Raw genomic sequence first — 13,711 nt, forward strand, 5'->3', positions numbered from 1 at the left:
GAACATTCTTCAAATTTTTGCATCTAATTTTTTTTCCTTTTCTAAGTGACACCAATGATACCTGAATATATATAATTATATTTAGTAAAGTATACTCTTACTAGAGATACATTTAAATCAGAAATTTCTCTTTCCAATTTTAGAAATTATATTTTCCTTTTTTTTATTATATTATGGATAACTATGATTTTACTTCTTAAAGATAGTTTTCCCACTTTCTCTATCACTAATATCTTATTATAAATTTTATAGATTTTAAAGATTAATTTAAAATTGTAAAATTCCTTACCAGTGAATGTGCACTTTCGTTAAAAATCTTAACAAGATCAAGATCAGTAAAAGAGATTTAGAACCGGAAAACAAAATCTTAACTTTCGTTCAAAACTAATCAACGTTCTAAAGAAAAAAAAATGAGAGAAAATATTCGTACCAAGATAGTTAAATTAAATTCATTTAGAATATAATACACTTGAAAGATAGCACAACTTGAACAAATTGTAGTTTAATATATTTATATTTAACGATGATCAGAATATACAAATATAACTGTTCTTTTTATGTAGTGTTGATAACTATTCTAAGAATATACAATGATTTCTCAGATATATTTTTCTTATAAACAATTTATAGAATACAAGAGTTATATTAATTACTCCCACAATATATTTTGATAGTTTTTTGTAGATTTTTTTTTTCTGTTTATCTTTTGCCGCCACGTCTTTCATTTTGTTTCTCCTAATTATAAAATAAAAAAGCATATGAGTGAATTTCTCCCAGACTGCCACATACACACACACCAAAACCAAAACAAGATACTTAGAATTCGGGTGGCAGATCATAGATTTCTGGCATACTTATCCTTAAGATTAAATGAGTACAAAATTATGAATGATGTCTACAATGAAAGCCCCTTTAGTATTTTGACAAATATAAAAATGTCGTGGCCTACAAGTTTGAAAATGCCAAATATAACGACAACATTTTCTGAATAATCTCATGTAGACCCATTTCTATGACCCACCAACCATTCAATTAATTGCCTAGTAGAACAAACAAGAAAGGAGGCCACCAGAAAACCATGGCGATGTCTGCATGAAATATGGATCCAATTTATGAGGTATTTATGGTAACACAACATCACCTTCGTTCATCAAGCTCCTTCTCTACTCAATCTCAAAACTTAATCTTCTAGTCCTCTCTCCATCTTTGTGTAAGTCCTCTCAGCCTTTATGTACCAAATTGAAACTGGTTTGCTGAAATCTGTCAACAAGTTGTGATCAAGGTGAAGTTCAGCATCCTTTTGATGCCATGTCTGAAATTTGAGTAGACTAAGCTTCTGATTTGTTCGGTTGAAGTTCTAAAGGGTGATGATGAAAAAGTTAGCATGCTTCAAACTAGAATCAGGATTGGTCATGTCACAGATTTGGTTCTGTTGCTGTTATCACTGTTACTGTACTACTGGTAAGTGAAGTAACTAGAGCTTGAGATTTGAACTGCCTTTACTGGGGAAGAAGCTGAGCTGAGTGTGAAAAAAGAAAGGGTTTTTGGAATTTGGAGGAATGGGTTCTTCTTGCTTTTTCCTAATATGTGTTCTGCATTCTGCAATAGCTTTGACTTGTGGAGTCCTAATGGTGTTTTATTCGAAAGAGATATGTGTGCTGGGGCATGGACCAAAGACAGCAAGCAAGCTTCAAGGGTCAACACCTCATGATCAGTTACTGATTCAAACCTCAGATTCGTTCTCTGGCTTGTTGTTGTTCACAATTGGATTCCTTGTGTTCATGGTTGCTTGTGTTAAGGACTGGGAGTTCCAAAGTTTCTTTGCCAAAGGGTGTGTCTTTCTTCACATATCTATGGCAGTTTGGAGATTCTACTTTGGAAGGAAGCTTGAAGATCTTGCCCATGACTGGCCTAGACATGCTGTTGGGGACATTGCGTTGGCCACTTCCTGGCTCTTCTTTCTTGTCTACTTGTGGAGAGAGAAGTATGATTAGTTTTTTGCTATATTGTATAGTGTAGCATCCATGGAAAACCTTAGGCCTTTGTGTTGTACTTGTTTCTTGGATTCACTTGTGTGAAAGTTTGTGTTTTCAATGTAAATTTATCCATATTTACAAAAGCATAGATGATGACAGTTATGAATGTAAACATGTAAATGGGATTAATTAATCAGTCTCCTTGATTCCTGGTTGAAGAATATTTTTCTATGGAGGTGTGTGAGAAGCATATGGTTTTACAAAAGGAATCCAAAATGGCCACTCCATTCATCTCAAGTCAATAATATGGTTATTGAGAAAGACAATTTTAAAGATTCTACGACTTGTTTCTTTCTTCACTTTTTTGAAGTACTATTGTAATAAACAATTCTTACTAAATGCTCAACCACTTGTGTAAAAGTGTAGGATGCCCATTTTTTTCTCTCAAAACCCAAGCTTCCTTTAAAATATCTGTTTTCTTATAATGGATGCTTGTGTCAAAAGTTTTCCATGGTGATGTATCATATGAAATATTGACTGAGCGGTTGGTGGTTAAGATCGATCGGTCCATCCACCCAGTCAAAGGGTTTAGGCCGTAATTTCAGATATTTGATAAACCAAATAATAGAAATATTTGGTTGAAGATATTGATAAAGCAGGTTATAAACAACCAACCGGATTTTCAGGTAATCTGTTTATATCTTGTTCTGTTTATATTTTATTGGACTTATATCAGCTCAGGATCCATGAGGTAAATTATAAATACAAAGCCAGGACCGAAAGCCAGGTAGGTTCCATTTACGCATTATTCACTCTATGCTACTCTTAAATACTCAATAGTGATAATCATTCACTAAATATTCAACTAAGAGCCGAGGCTCTTCAAATCACACGTGCCAACACCGATCGGCCAATAGCAGGAGTTTGGAAGCGAGCGAGCAGCACAGACACATCAGCAGGTTAGTCTCTCGATCCCAAAAATATCTATCGAAACATTTTGGCGCCCACCATGGGGCCGAACGGCAAACCCAAATGGTGACCACGAGGAGTATGGAGGAACAACAAAGCACTAGAAAGATGATTAGAAACCACAAGAAACTAAGACGAGCGTTCGGTCTCGACATCACTATTTCAGATCAACACCAGAAACTTTTGACAAAGTGAAAACTACACTTCATGAATCATCATCTCTACGTGAGACGTCATCAACAAGATAAGTATTTTTTGAAATATGAATATTTCATAAAATATCTAATTAATAATAGATATTATAACAACTATTTTATATAGATATTTTAAATATGTATAGTATAATCCATAATATATTATATGATATATTATATATAGTATATAACTATAAATATAGTTATCTAATTATTATAACCGAAACATTTTTTGGCATGATTAAAATAGTCAAAGAAATTGTTGTGTTAGAGATAACTATCAACAACAATATTATAAAATCTCAAGACGGTTTTGATACCTTGTTTATTATCTATGTTATTTATTCGATGCAATTCATAATATCTGGTAACCGAATCATTTATTATACGGTTATATACCATAATATATATCATCATGAGAATTTCAGCAATACAACATCTTGAAGAAATATATATCAAAATCCACGCCATCAACTATGCAAGTGCAGACTAAGCTCTAGTCATAAACGGACTTCATGCTCAAAGTATCATGGAATTTAATTAACGAAGGGGAAGTCTCCTATTGCAAACACTGATTGCCAATTTCGTCAGCAAAGTTCATAATTAACGATCAAGTCCAAGACCGAGCGGTAAATCCCTCTCGGAAGAGAGGTAAAACCTTCTCAAAGCCGAACGGTAAAGCCCGTTCCCTAGGAAGCACTCATAGGTCAAATACCGAGCGGTAAATCCCTCTCGGGAGAGAGGTAAAACCCTCTCAAAGCTAAACAGTAAATCCCGTTCACTAGAAAGCACTCCTAGCTCAAAGCAGAGAGGTAAAGCTCTCTCAAAGCTGAACGGTAAAACCCGTTCACTAGGAAGCACTCCTAGCTCAAAGCAGAGACGTAAAGCCCTCTCAAAACCGAACGGTAAAGCCCGTTCCCTAGGAAGCACTCCTAGGTCAAATACCGAGCGGTAAATCCCTCTCGGGAGAGAGGTAAAGCCCTCTTAAAGCCGAACGGTAAAGCCCGTTCACTAGGAAGCACTCCTAGCTCAAAGCAGAGAGGGAAAACCCTCTCAAAGCTGAACGGTAAAGCTCGTTCACTAGGAAACACTCCTAGCTCAAAGCAGAGACGTAAAGCCCTCTCAAAATCGAACGGTAAAGCCTCTTCCCTAGGAAGAACTTCTAGGTCAAAATCAAAGACCGAGAGGTAAATCCCTCTCGGTTCATGTTGAAGGTCGAGAGGTAAATCCCTCTCGGTTCATGTGGAAGGACGAGCGGTAAATCCCTCTCGGTTAATGTCGAAGGTCGAGAGGTAAAACCCTCTCGGTTCATGTGGAAGGACGAGCGGTAAATCCCTCTCGGTTAATGTCGAAGGTCGAGAGGTAAAACCCTCTCGGTTCATGTGGAAGGACGAGCGGTAAATCCCTCTCGGTTAATGTCGAAGGTCGAGCGGTAGAACGCTCTCGGTTCATGTTGAAGGCCGAGAGGTAAATCCCTCTCGGTTCATGTTGAAGGACGAGCGGTAAATCCCTCTCGGTTAATGTTGAAGGCCGAGCGGTAAATTCCTCTCGGTTAATGTTGAAGGCCGAGCGGTAAAACGCTCTCGGTTAATGTTGAAGGTCGAACGGTAAAACACTCTCGGTTCATATTGAAGGCCGAGAGGTGAATCCCTCTCGGTTCATGGTTAAGGCCGAGAGGTAAATCCCTCTCGGTTCATGTTTACATGGAAAAAGTTCTAAAAAGAGCTCTCCTCAACCACCAACAAGAGTGGCAGGAGCTCTCTAATACAACAAAACACAATCTCCCTCAAACTCATAAGTCCTATAGTTAACCCGGCTAAAGCCTAACGCTTAACTCGAACTTGGGGGGCATGATGTATCATATGAAATATTGATTGAGCGGTTGGTGGTTAAGACCGATCGGTCCATCCACCCAATCAAAGGGTTTAGGCCGTAATTTCAGATATTTGATAAACCAAATAATAGAAATATTTGGTTGAAGATATTGATAAAGCAGGTTATAAACAACTAACCGGATTTTCAGGTAATCTTTTTATATCTTGTTCTGTTTATATTTTATTGGACTTATATCAACTCAGGATCCATGAGGTAAATTATAAATACAAAGCCAGGGCCGAAAGCCAGGTAGGTTCCACTTACGCATTATTCACTCTATGCTACTCTTAAATACTCAATAGTGATAATCATTCACTAAATATTCAACTAAGAGCCGAGACTCTTCAAATCACACGCCTAACTTAAGCGTCAGAGTATCTTTTGCAGGTATATCCTCCCTCATCAAGAAGGAGACCGATCGGTTTGTGCCAACACCGATTGGCCAATAGCAAGAGTTTGGAAGCAAGCGAGCGGCCCAGACACGTCAGCAAGTTAGTTTCTCGATCCCAAAAATATCTACCGAAACAAATGGTATAAATTTCACATAGAAATCAAATTAATTTAAAATATACAAGTAAATATAAATCTTAGTTTATCCATATTTTTTTAAAAATAAATTAAATTTAAAGTATAATATTAAAACTATTATTTATCGAACCATCCATTAAAACCATTATTTATCAAACCACCCACTAAAACTTAAAATCTACTACTACTTAATAATAATAATCAGTGATGAATTTTAATCAAACAATATTTTTTTATCAAAATAATACATTCAAATTAATGATTATTTTTTGTATATAACTACTAAAATTCATTTTTCATCGGTCTAAAGTAGCGAAAACAGGTTTGTTTTTATTATACCATTTTTACGTTGTAAACAAATAATACAAAATAATTACACCCTAAATCTTAAATCTTACTTATGAAAAAATAAATCAAACTTAAGAAATATAAATCTGACAATTGTGACATCTCCGTTCGTAACAGGCTCAGGTCTCTTATGTATAATTTAATATTTAGATTTCTCTTATGTATTCTTATATTTTAGAACTTTGATGTACTTTGTTGATCTAAAATTTATTATCTAACAAAATACTAATATATAATTATTATCACATTGGCAATTCATATTTCCATGTTCGTATTTTTATTTTTGGTTTATTAGAGAAATGAACACATAAACTGACGATTTAAGGACAGCCATTACACATACATATGATAGCATAGAAGAATACAAATCTGAATAAGCATAGTCTTGAGTGAAGACTATCAACCTTGTAAACATAAATAAATATAGAAGGAGGTAGGCGGGAACCTGATCCTCTCTTTAAAAGAATTGTATATATTTATATACAAACACATAGGGCCCAAACATGGCCTATTCAATAAAATCTCCAAGCAAACTAGAAGAATAAAGGCTAAAAAATTATAATAAGGTTTTAGTTTTTTCGTTGCATGAAGAGGAAAGCTTCACGAAGGCTACATGGAACAATTTTCGATTGAGAAAATGTTAGCTATTTGTCTACATGTATATGTTTTGATTGTTCTTGACTATTTTCCATTTTTGGAGTTACCTTATCAACTTAAATTACTGTTCAAATTTTTAATTTATGGTTTGTAATTAAAAAAATGAATTTCACAATGTTGAGTAAACTGATGACTACTTTATTTCTGTCTTTAAGTTACTTTGGTAAAATCTCAATCCCCACTTGGTTTACGTTAGATTAAACTACAAATTTTATATATGATTCTTAAAATATCTTACTTCATTTTGATTGTTCAGATTTTTAATCAAAGGTTTGTACTTAGAGGAATAAATTTCAAAATTTTTGAGTAACTTGATCAACACTTTAATTTTGTCCTTAAATTACCTTAGTAAAAAGTTTAATTCCGCTTTGTTTACCGTTAGATCGACCTAAAATTCGGATATATGGTTCATAATACATATCAATTTATCTTGATCGCTTAGATTCTTAATTGGACGTCTTTGATTAAATTTATTAATTTTGCATTTTGGGTAGATATGAAAACCACTCAATTTTTGTTCTTAAGTTACCTCAGTGAAACTTCGTTTTCTACCTAGTTAACCGTTAGATTAACCTGAAATTTTAATATGTAGTTTCTAAGAAATATTAATTCACTTTGACCGCTCAAATTTTTAATTGGATGTCTATATTTAGAGAAATTATTTTCGGGTTTATTAGAAAACTCAACCCCATCTTAAATTCTATTTTTGAGTCATTTAGGTAAAATTAATATTCCCACTTCACTAAGTGTTGGATCGAATTGAAAATTTTACCATAGGTTCTAAACATGCTGTTATTTACTCTGATCTGTCAGATCTTTAATTAGAGATATGTAATGAGAATAATCATCCCACGTAATACTTTAACTATTTAAATTGTTAGTAATATTTGATCATATTAGGTGAAATTTTGAGTAATTATATTTATTGATTTGTATGTCTGATTGTATCATTGACTTGAACATTATTTTATGTTGAGTTACGAGCATGAATTTGGATCAAATATGGATTTCATGATGAATGGGTTGATGAATATGATTTTGATATGAAGTTGGTCAAGGATTTCGCGGAGAGACTTTGTGGTTGTAATTAAGTAGTATAGACATTAATGTTGAGAGTTCTGATGTTGGAGGTTATTCTGATACTTTAATAACCATTCAGTCTCAAGTAGAGAAGGGTGAGTTATGTGGTGAGAGGGACATGAGGTCCTAGTCTGTGTCGGTTTTGGACATATGTGTTAATGGGTTAACCTTGTGGATGACATGGTATATTGTATTGGAAGTGTTGTAAAGAGCAGTGGAGACCACCACAAGTACACAATCTCCCGTGATTTTGCATCAACATCTCATCCGGATGAGTGTGTCTAGCATGATTATTGTATGATGAGATGGTTAAGTCTTGTATGATTATTGTATGTTGTGATGATTAAGTCTAGTATAATTGTTGCATAATAATATGATTATTGTTATGTGTAGTAATATATTTATGTATGTTTTATGAATGATCTGTTACATGTTAGCTCACCTTACTTGTTTGTATTTGCTTTTATGTTTGTGTTTGTATTTGTACGATGATTGTAAATCTCATGTTATTATACGGGATCTCAGATAATAATGCAGATGATTCTGAAGCCGATGATTGACGAGAGAGGGGATTGACGATGAGCATTTTATTTAAAGTTTATCTAATGAAAATTTATAGTGATGTTTTAGAAATTTATGGGATTAATGTATAAATGGAAATCAAAGTTTTATTAATAAATAAAATGAATTTTTTTTCCTTGAGACTCGGAGAAGGGGTGTTATATTTTATATTATATATATATATATATATATATATATATATATATATATATATATATATATATTAAAACAAAAGTCAAAACTTGTTTAAGTTAAATACAATTAATTTGTCAAGAAGTTATTCTGACTTTGACACTTTCAAGTGATTTGTAAATTGCAACCTTTCATTTTTCTATTTAGATTATACAATTATCCAAGAGCAACTTCGGCAAATGAATAGCCACAACAGCTCACAAACATCACAAATAATTTGACAACTTTTCTTAATTAATATACTACAACCTACAAGTAAAAAATTCCCTTCTTATCTTATTAATTTCCCACCTTAATCTTTAATTCATGAATGTTTGACTTATTTTTTCAATTTATTTTATCAATGATATATAGGGTGAGGACATATTCATCATTATGGGAAAATCATATGACAATTGATGCATATTTTAACCTAAAAGCTATTAAAACTCCTTAAGCTAGTAACTCCCCAACTTTACCATCAACCACACTAATAATAGACATTGAACAACCACAATAACTAACGCCTACTTATATATTTTGAATTGGTCTTATTTTTAGTCAATGTGAGACTTCCAACACACCCTCTCACACCGAGGTGTATACATCTCAAGTGTGAAACTTAACATTAAGGGGTGGTATGATAGCGCCCTGATTGTGGGTAGAACAATATATCCAACAAATCTCGTTTGAATAAGCTCTAAACTGGCTATGATATCATGTTAAGAAGTGAACTTTAAACCCAACTCAACTCCATAAAATGAGTTTGTAAGGTGAGGTTTGCACCTTTATATATTGTGAATTAACTATATCTCTAATTAATATGAGACTTCCAACAAATACAAATTCTATCATTGATAAATTTTATAATTGAAGAAATGACGTGCATAAATTAAATAAGAGATATTATGTATTTATTTATTGTGATTTATTTTTTTAAAAAAATTATTTCCTTTCAACCCTCGTTTTTTGAATTTATGGATTTGTCCCTTTTATAAGGTCATACACTTTACTCCATTTCGAGAAAAAGATATTTGACCTTGACAAATGTGATGTATCAAATTTTGCTTAAAGGAGAGATATGTCATTAATATTGCATAAAAAGCATTTAATAGATGTATACATCTATACTTAAAGAAGAGGATCTTCTCAGTCCCTCACAATAAAAAATGATTCTCCATTGCTTTCTCTTCTTAACATTTATATATAAAAGATCCCTTGAAGAATAAAGGTTGACAATAATATTTAAATAATTTTTAAGTCCTAGTTTGTTAGAAAGAACACTAATGTGCTCATAGAAACTTAACAGATAATTCCTAATTTTGTATCCGTCTCGAGAGGTTACCCTGTTTAGTTAGCAAATTTGTGATAACTTAGATCACGTTCTTTGTATATATAAAGTTGTATAGTTAACAGAGATTCTAAACAAAGTTTATCTATAAGGGATTGAAGTCCAAATTATTTGTCTATTTAGCCAAGAATTACTGAGATTCAAAACTACTCAATTGTATTTTCATTGCATATTGTCAAAATGCTAACTAGAAAAAAAGTATTTTTAAACACGATTATGAAAACATTTTAAAAATGCATTTGTTAACACTAGTGCAGTAAAGGAAAACGAAAACATTTATTTTCACCTATACGAAGTGGTTCACGAACCAAAATATATACAAGTGAGGCAAAAAGGGGTAGGCTTTTTTCCTCGATTCTGAACCGAGGCAAAAAGGGGTAGCCTTTTGCCTCAGTTGCTTTTGAACCGAGGCGGTAGAGGGTATTCATATAACGTTTTTTAATATTTTTATTGTGAGGTCTATTGCCTCTGTTCAATGGAACTAAAGCAGTATGTGGGGGTCTATTTCCTCGATTGGGGGTTGAACCGCGACAGTAGAGGTGTTTTTTGTTTTTTTTGTCAAACTTTTTGCCTCGTTATGGCTAGAACCGATGCCATAGGGGAGATACTATCTCGGTTGTGGTCAAAACCGATGCCTATTCTACGAATTTTTTTAAAAGGCCAGTCTATTTTTGTAACAACCTCTATACAGAAACAAACCTGCATATACAGAAATTGTCCAAATACAATCCAAAATCTTGTTTTCAATGCAAATTATAATAAATCAATTCAATGTACATAGAATTCTAACTATAAATCAACTTAGAATCATAAATCAAAGTGTACATATATCCTAATATCTATATGTTATTATAGAGTTGAATTACATATTTTGCAAGTGCTTTCCTTATGTATTTAAGTGACTTCTCAGGAATTGTAACAATAGAATTGAATCTCTGCACAAGACACAATGAATTGAATTAGTGTATATGAATTCTAAAATATAGAGAAAAAAATTCAATAAAACCAAATATTACCGTTTTCTATCCACTTTTAATATAGACACGAATAATAGTCATCATTCAATACATTATGTAGTAACCACACTCATATGACTCGTTTTGTATATTACACTACAATATATCATCATAATTATAAAATGTTAAAGGAAACATCATTGGAATAAAATTATTATAAGAAATTATTGGAATCAAACACCAAACCTTAAGGGCCAACCATGCAAGCTTTTTAGTATTAGTAGTTGATCTCCCGAACAACATCATATGTGCTGCAATGGAAGTATTAAAAAAGTGGCTTTAGCATACATTTATAAAACAAAGAAAGTCTAAACATTGAGATTCTTACCAATCTACTACTTGTTTGAGATGTTTGGGAGGGAACTTGTGAAATGAGCAAAACCACACATCAGTGTTCACCGGTATAGAAACCACAAGTAGCTGCCAATGATGCCTGAAATATGTAATAACTTAAGTTTTATAAATTAAAATCACAAATGAAACTTTAAAGTTAACAACCTTCACCTACCCAGCTATATAAGAGACAACATATAGTTGCTTCCCCACTACAAAAAATTGGTGATATATGTTTAGATGTCATCAAATTTATTTCCTTCGCGAGTCATTTGGGGTCAATGAACCCATATACATCATTGAACTCCATCTTGTTAGTTACACCAAACATATACCTGAAATCAGGAAATGATTTGATATAAGTAACTTGATAAATCAATTTCATATAAATAAGTGCTCATAGACTTACATCATCCACAACTAAACGAGGATAATATTAAGCTCTTCTTTCCTCGATGCAACCTCCTCAGCATCTTGCTTATGCAAGTACAATGGGATCTTAGAGTCTCTTCCAAATACAGTACAATCCCATGGAACAGTCATTGGCACATCTGCAATGATGTTAGAAAGCTCATGTAATGCACCAAGAGGTCGTCCTCAGATGAATGAATCTTCTTCGATGTAGGACTTTCCTCTCGACCCATATGCTGTTACATGAAAAAATAGTTATATTCTGACGTCAATAAGTAATAAAGTCTAAAATTGAGAAGTATATTATATAGGAGTTCATACTAAGGGGTCAGAAATATAACCAACCAAATATCTAGGCCAGGTGACGAAAGACTGAAATGTCTATGCCTTAGTGACAATCTCATCTACATGAATTATCGCATCTGGTACGACAATTTCGAGTACCATGACCTTCACCTCATCTTCTACTAGCTCCATACCATGAACTACAGTGACTGCTTCAAAGACTGTGCCACGAGCCACTATCATGGTCCTGGTACCATGTACAACATATAGTTGACATGGACGAGTCTCATCCATGTCATCCCCTGGGACGCTTGGAGCTAAACAACTTCCGTTGCTTGTCAAATTAAATGTTAGATTATACAATAAGTAAATTATTAAACAAAAATGATTATTAATTTTACCTGTGGGAAGCACAACATGTTCCGCTACAGGAGATGGCTGCGGACGCATGCCATAACTCTCAAACTGCTGTTGAAATTGACGCATAACCCTTTCAATCACTTTTGAAGCGACTTCATCATACAACTCCGTCTTGACCTTCTTTGTGATCTCCCGCGTCAGCCTTTCTTCATAAGAGAACTGATATCTTACAATTCTTTTTAATATTTCTCTAGCACTGTGAGAAGTGTAGGAGCCAGATGACCGTAAACGGGCTAACTTCCACTTTTCATGCCAAGATGATGATGAAGGAGGATGAGGACTACCACCCTCAAAAAGTGAGGGCCTATTGTCTAACTTTTGCTTCATTATTATCTCTTCAAGCTTCTTGTACCCACCATGAGATAATAAGTGTGTAATTTTATTTTGAGCACTTATACCTTGTGCTTTAGACCTTGTTTCAATACCTGTAAATTATTATTACCATCTCCTCTCTATTCATTTGTAAAAAGTACATTTGTTAAAAATATGTGGAGATAGTAAATAACTTTTGTATTGAATCTCAAACGGGAAACTATGGCTAATTCACAACAATAAAATATTCAAGAAAACAAATAATTACATATGCAACATACAATATATTCAAGAAAACAATATAGTCAACCAAACAAATAATTACATGTTCATATTAAAAGGAAAATTTTAAGAATAGGAACCTAGGAGCGTGAAAGTTGGTCAACAATGAAGAATGTCCACGTTTAAGAAGATATAAAACATCGCCACAAAAATAAAATATCGGGACAAAAACAAACGACACATTAATTAATCTCATGATTCTTAACCTTAAAATTTATTTCATCACCAAATCAACCAATTTAATACAAACAATTCAAAATTATATTCCCTAATTTCTATATCCCTAATTCAAAATTATACATCAATTTACATTATCAACCAATTCAATACAAACAATTTAAAATTATGTTTCCTTAATTTCTTTATCCCTAATTCAAAATTATACACCAATTACATTATCAACCAATTCCATACAAACAATTCAAAATTATGTTCCCATAATTTTTATATCCCTAATTCAAAATTATACATCAATTTACATTATAAACCAATTTAATACAAACAATTCAAGATTATATTCCCCTAACGTTTATATCCCTAATTCAAAATTATATTATTATCAAGCAATTTAATACAAACACATTTTATTCAAATTTATACACAACCTAATTCAAAATACATATACTCAAAATGTATCATTGATATTTCTATCAAAATACATATACTTAAATTCGACCCAATTTACTATCAAACACAAAGACAAAAATGGAGGAGGTCTCAAAAACTTACCACGCAAAGAAGAAGAACGACGCCAAGAGAAGGGATGAATGGTGGCGGGGCGGACAACAGCTGGCGGCGACGATGAAAAAGGGTCGAGACGACGGCAGCTAGTGGTGGGGACAGTCGAACAACAACAGGTGACGACGACAATGAAGAAGGGCCGAGAAGAAAACGACCAATGATGTAGCGGCGAAGAGAGGCAACGAAAAGAAGAAACTCGTG

General features: G+C 33.2%; 1 protein-coding gene and 1 long non-coding RNA gene across 2 annotated transcripts; one reads left to right on the plus strand and one right to left on the minus strand.

Annotated features, from left to right (window-relative positions):
• The first annotated feature begins 935 nt into the window (after positions 1–935).
• On the plus strand, positions 936–2,197 carry LOC124834662 (uncharacterized). Its single transcript, XM_088092430.1, has one exon. It carries the CDS (start codon positions 1,560–1,562, stop codon positions 1,992–1,994), a length of 435 nt encoding a protein of 144 aa, XP_087948556.1. The 5' UTR covers positions 936–1,559; the 3' UTR covers positions 1,995–2,197.
• Positions 2,198–10,912: 8,715 nt separating this feature from the next.
• LOC148196611 (uncharacterized) lies at positions 10,913–12,491 on the minus strand. Its single transcript, XR_015780194.1, has 5 exons — positions 11,816–12,491; positions 11,469–11,706; positions 11,235–11,394; positions 11,055–11,159; positions 10,913–10,977 (listed from the first exon to the last, which is right to left on the minus strand). It is a non-coding gene; the product is annotated as an uncharacterized LOC148196611 (long non-coding RNA).
• Positions 12,492–13,711: the final 1,220 nt, after the last annotated feature.

This window comes from Vigna umbellata, chromosome 6 (assembly GCF_029865625.1).
Source record: "Vigna umbellata cultivar VRB3 chromosome 6, Vumbellata_1.0, whole genome shotgun sequence".
Taxonomy (NCBI): domain Eukaryota; kingdom Viridiplantae; phylum Streptophyta; class Magnoliopsida; order Fabales; family Fabaceae; genus Vigna; species Vigna umbellata.

What these genes read in the sequence shown, in the direction of transcription:
- LOC124834662 (XM_088092430.1), top strand. Translation starts at nt 1,560, where the DNA reads ATGGGTTCTTCTTGCTTTTTCCTAATATGTGTTCTGCATTCTGCAATA.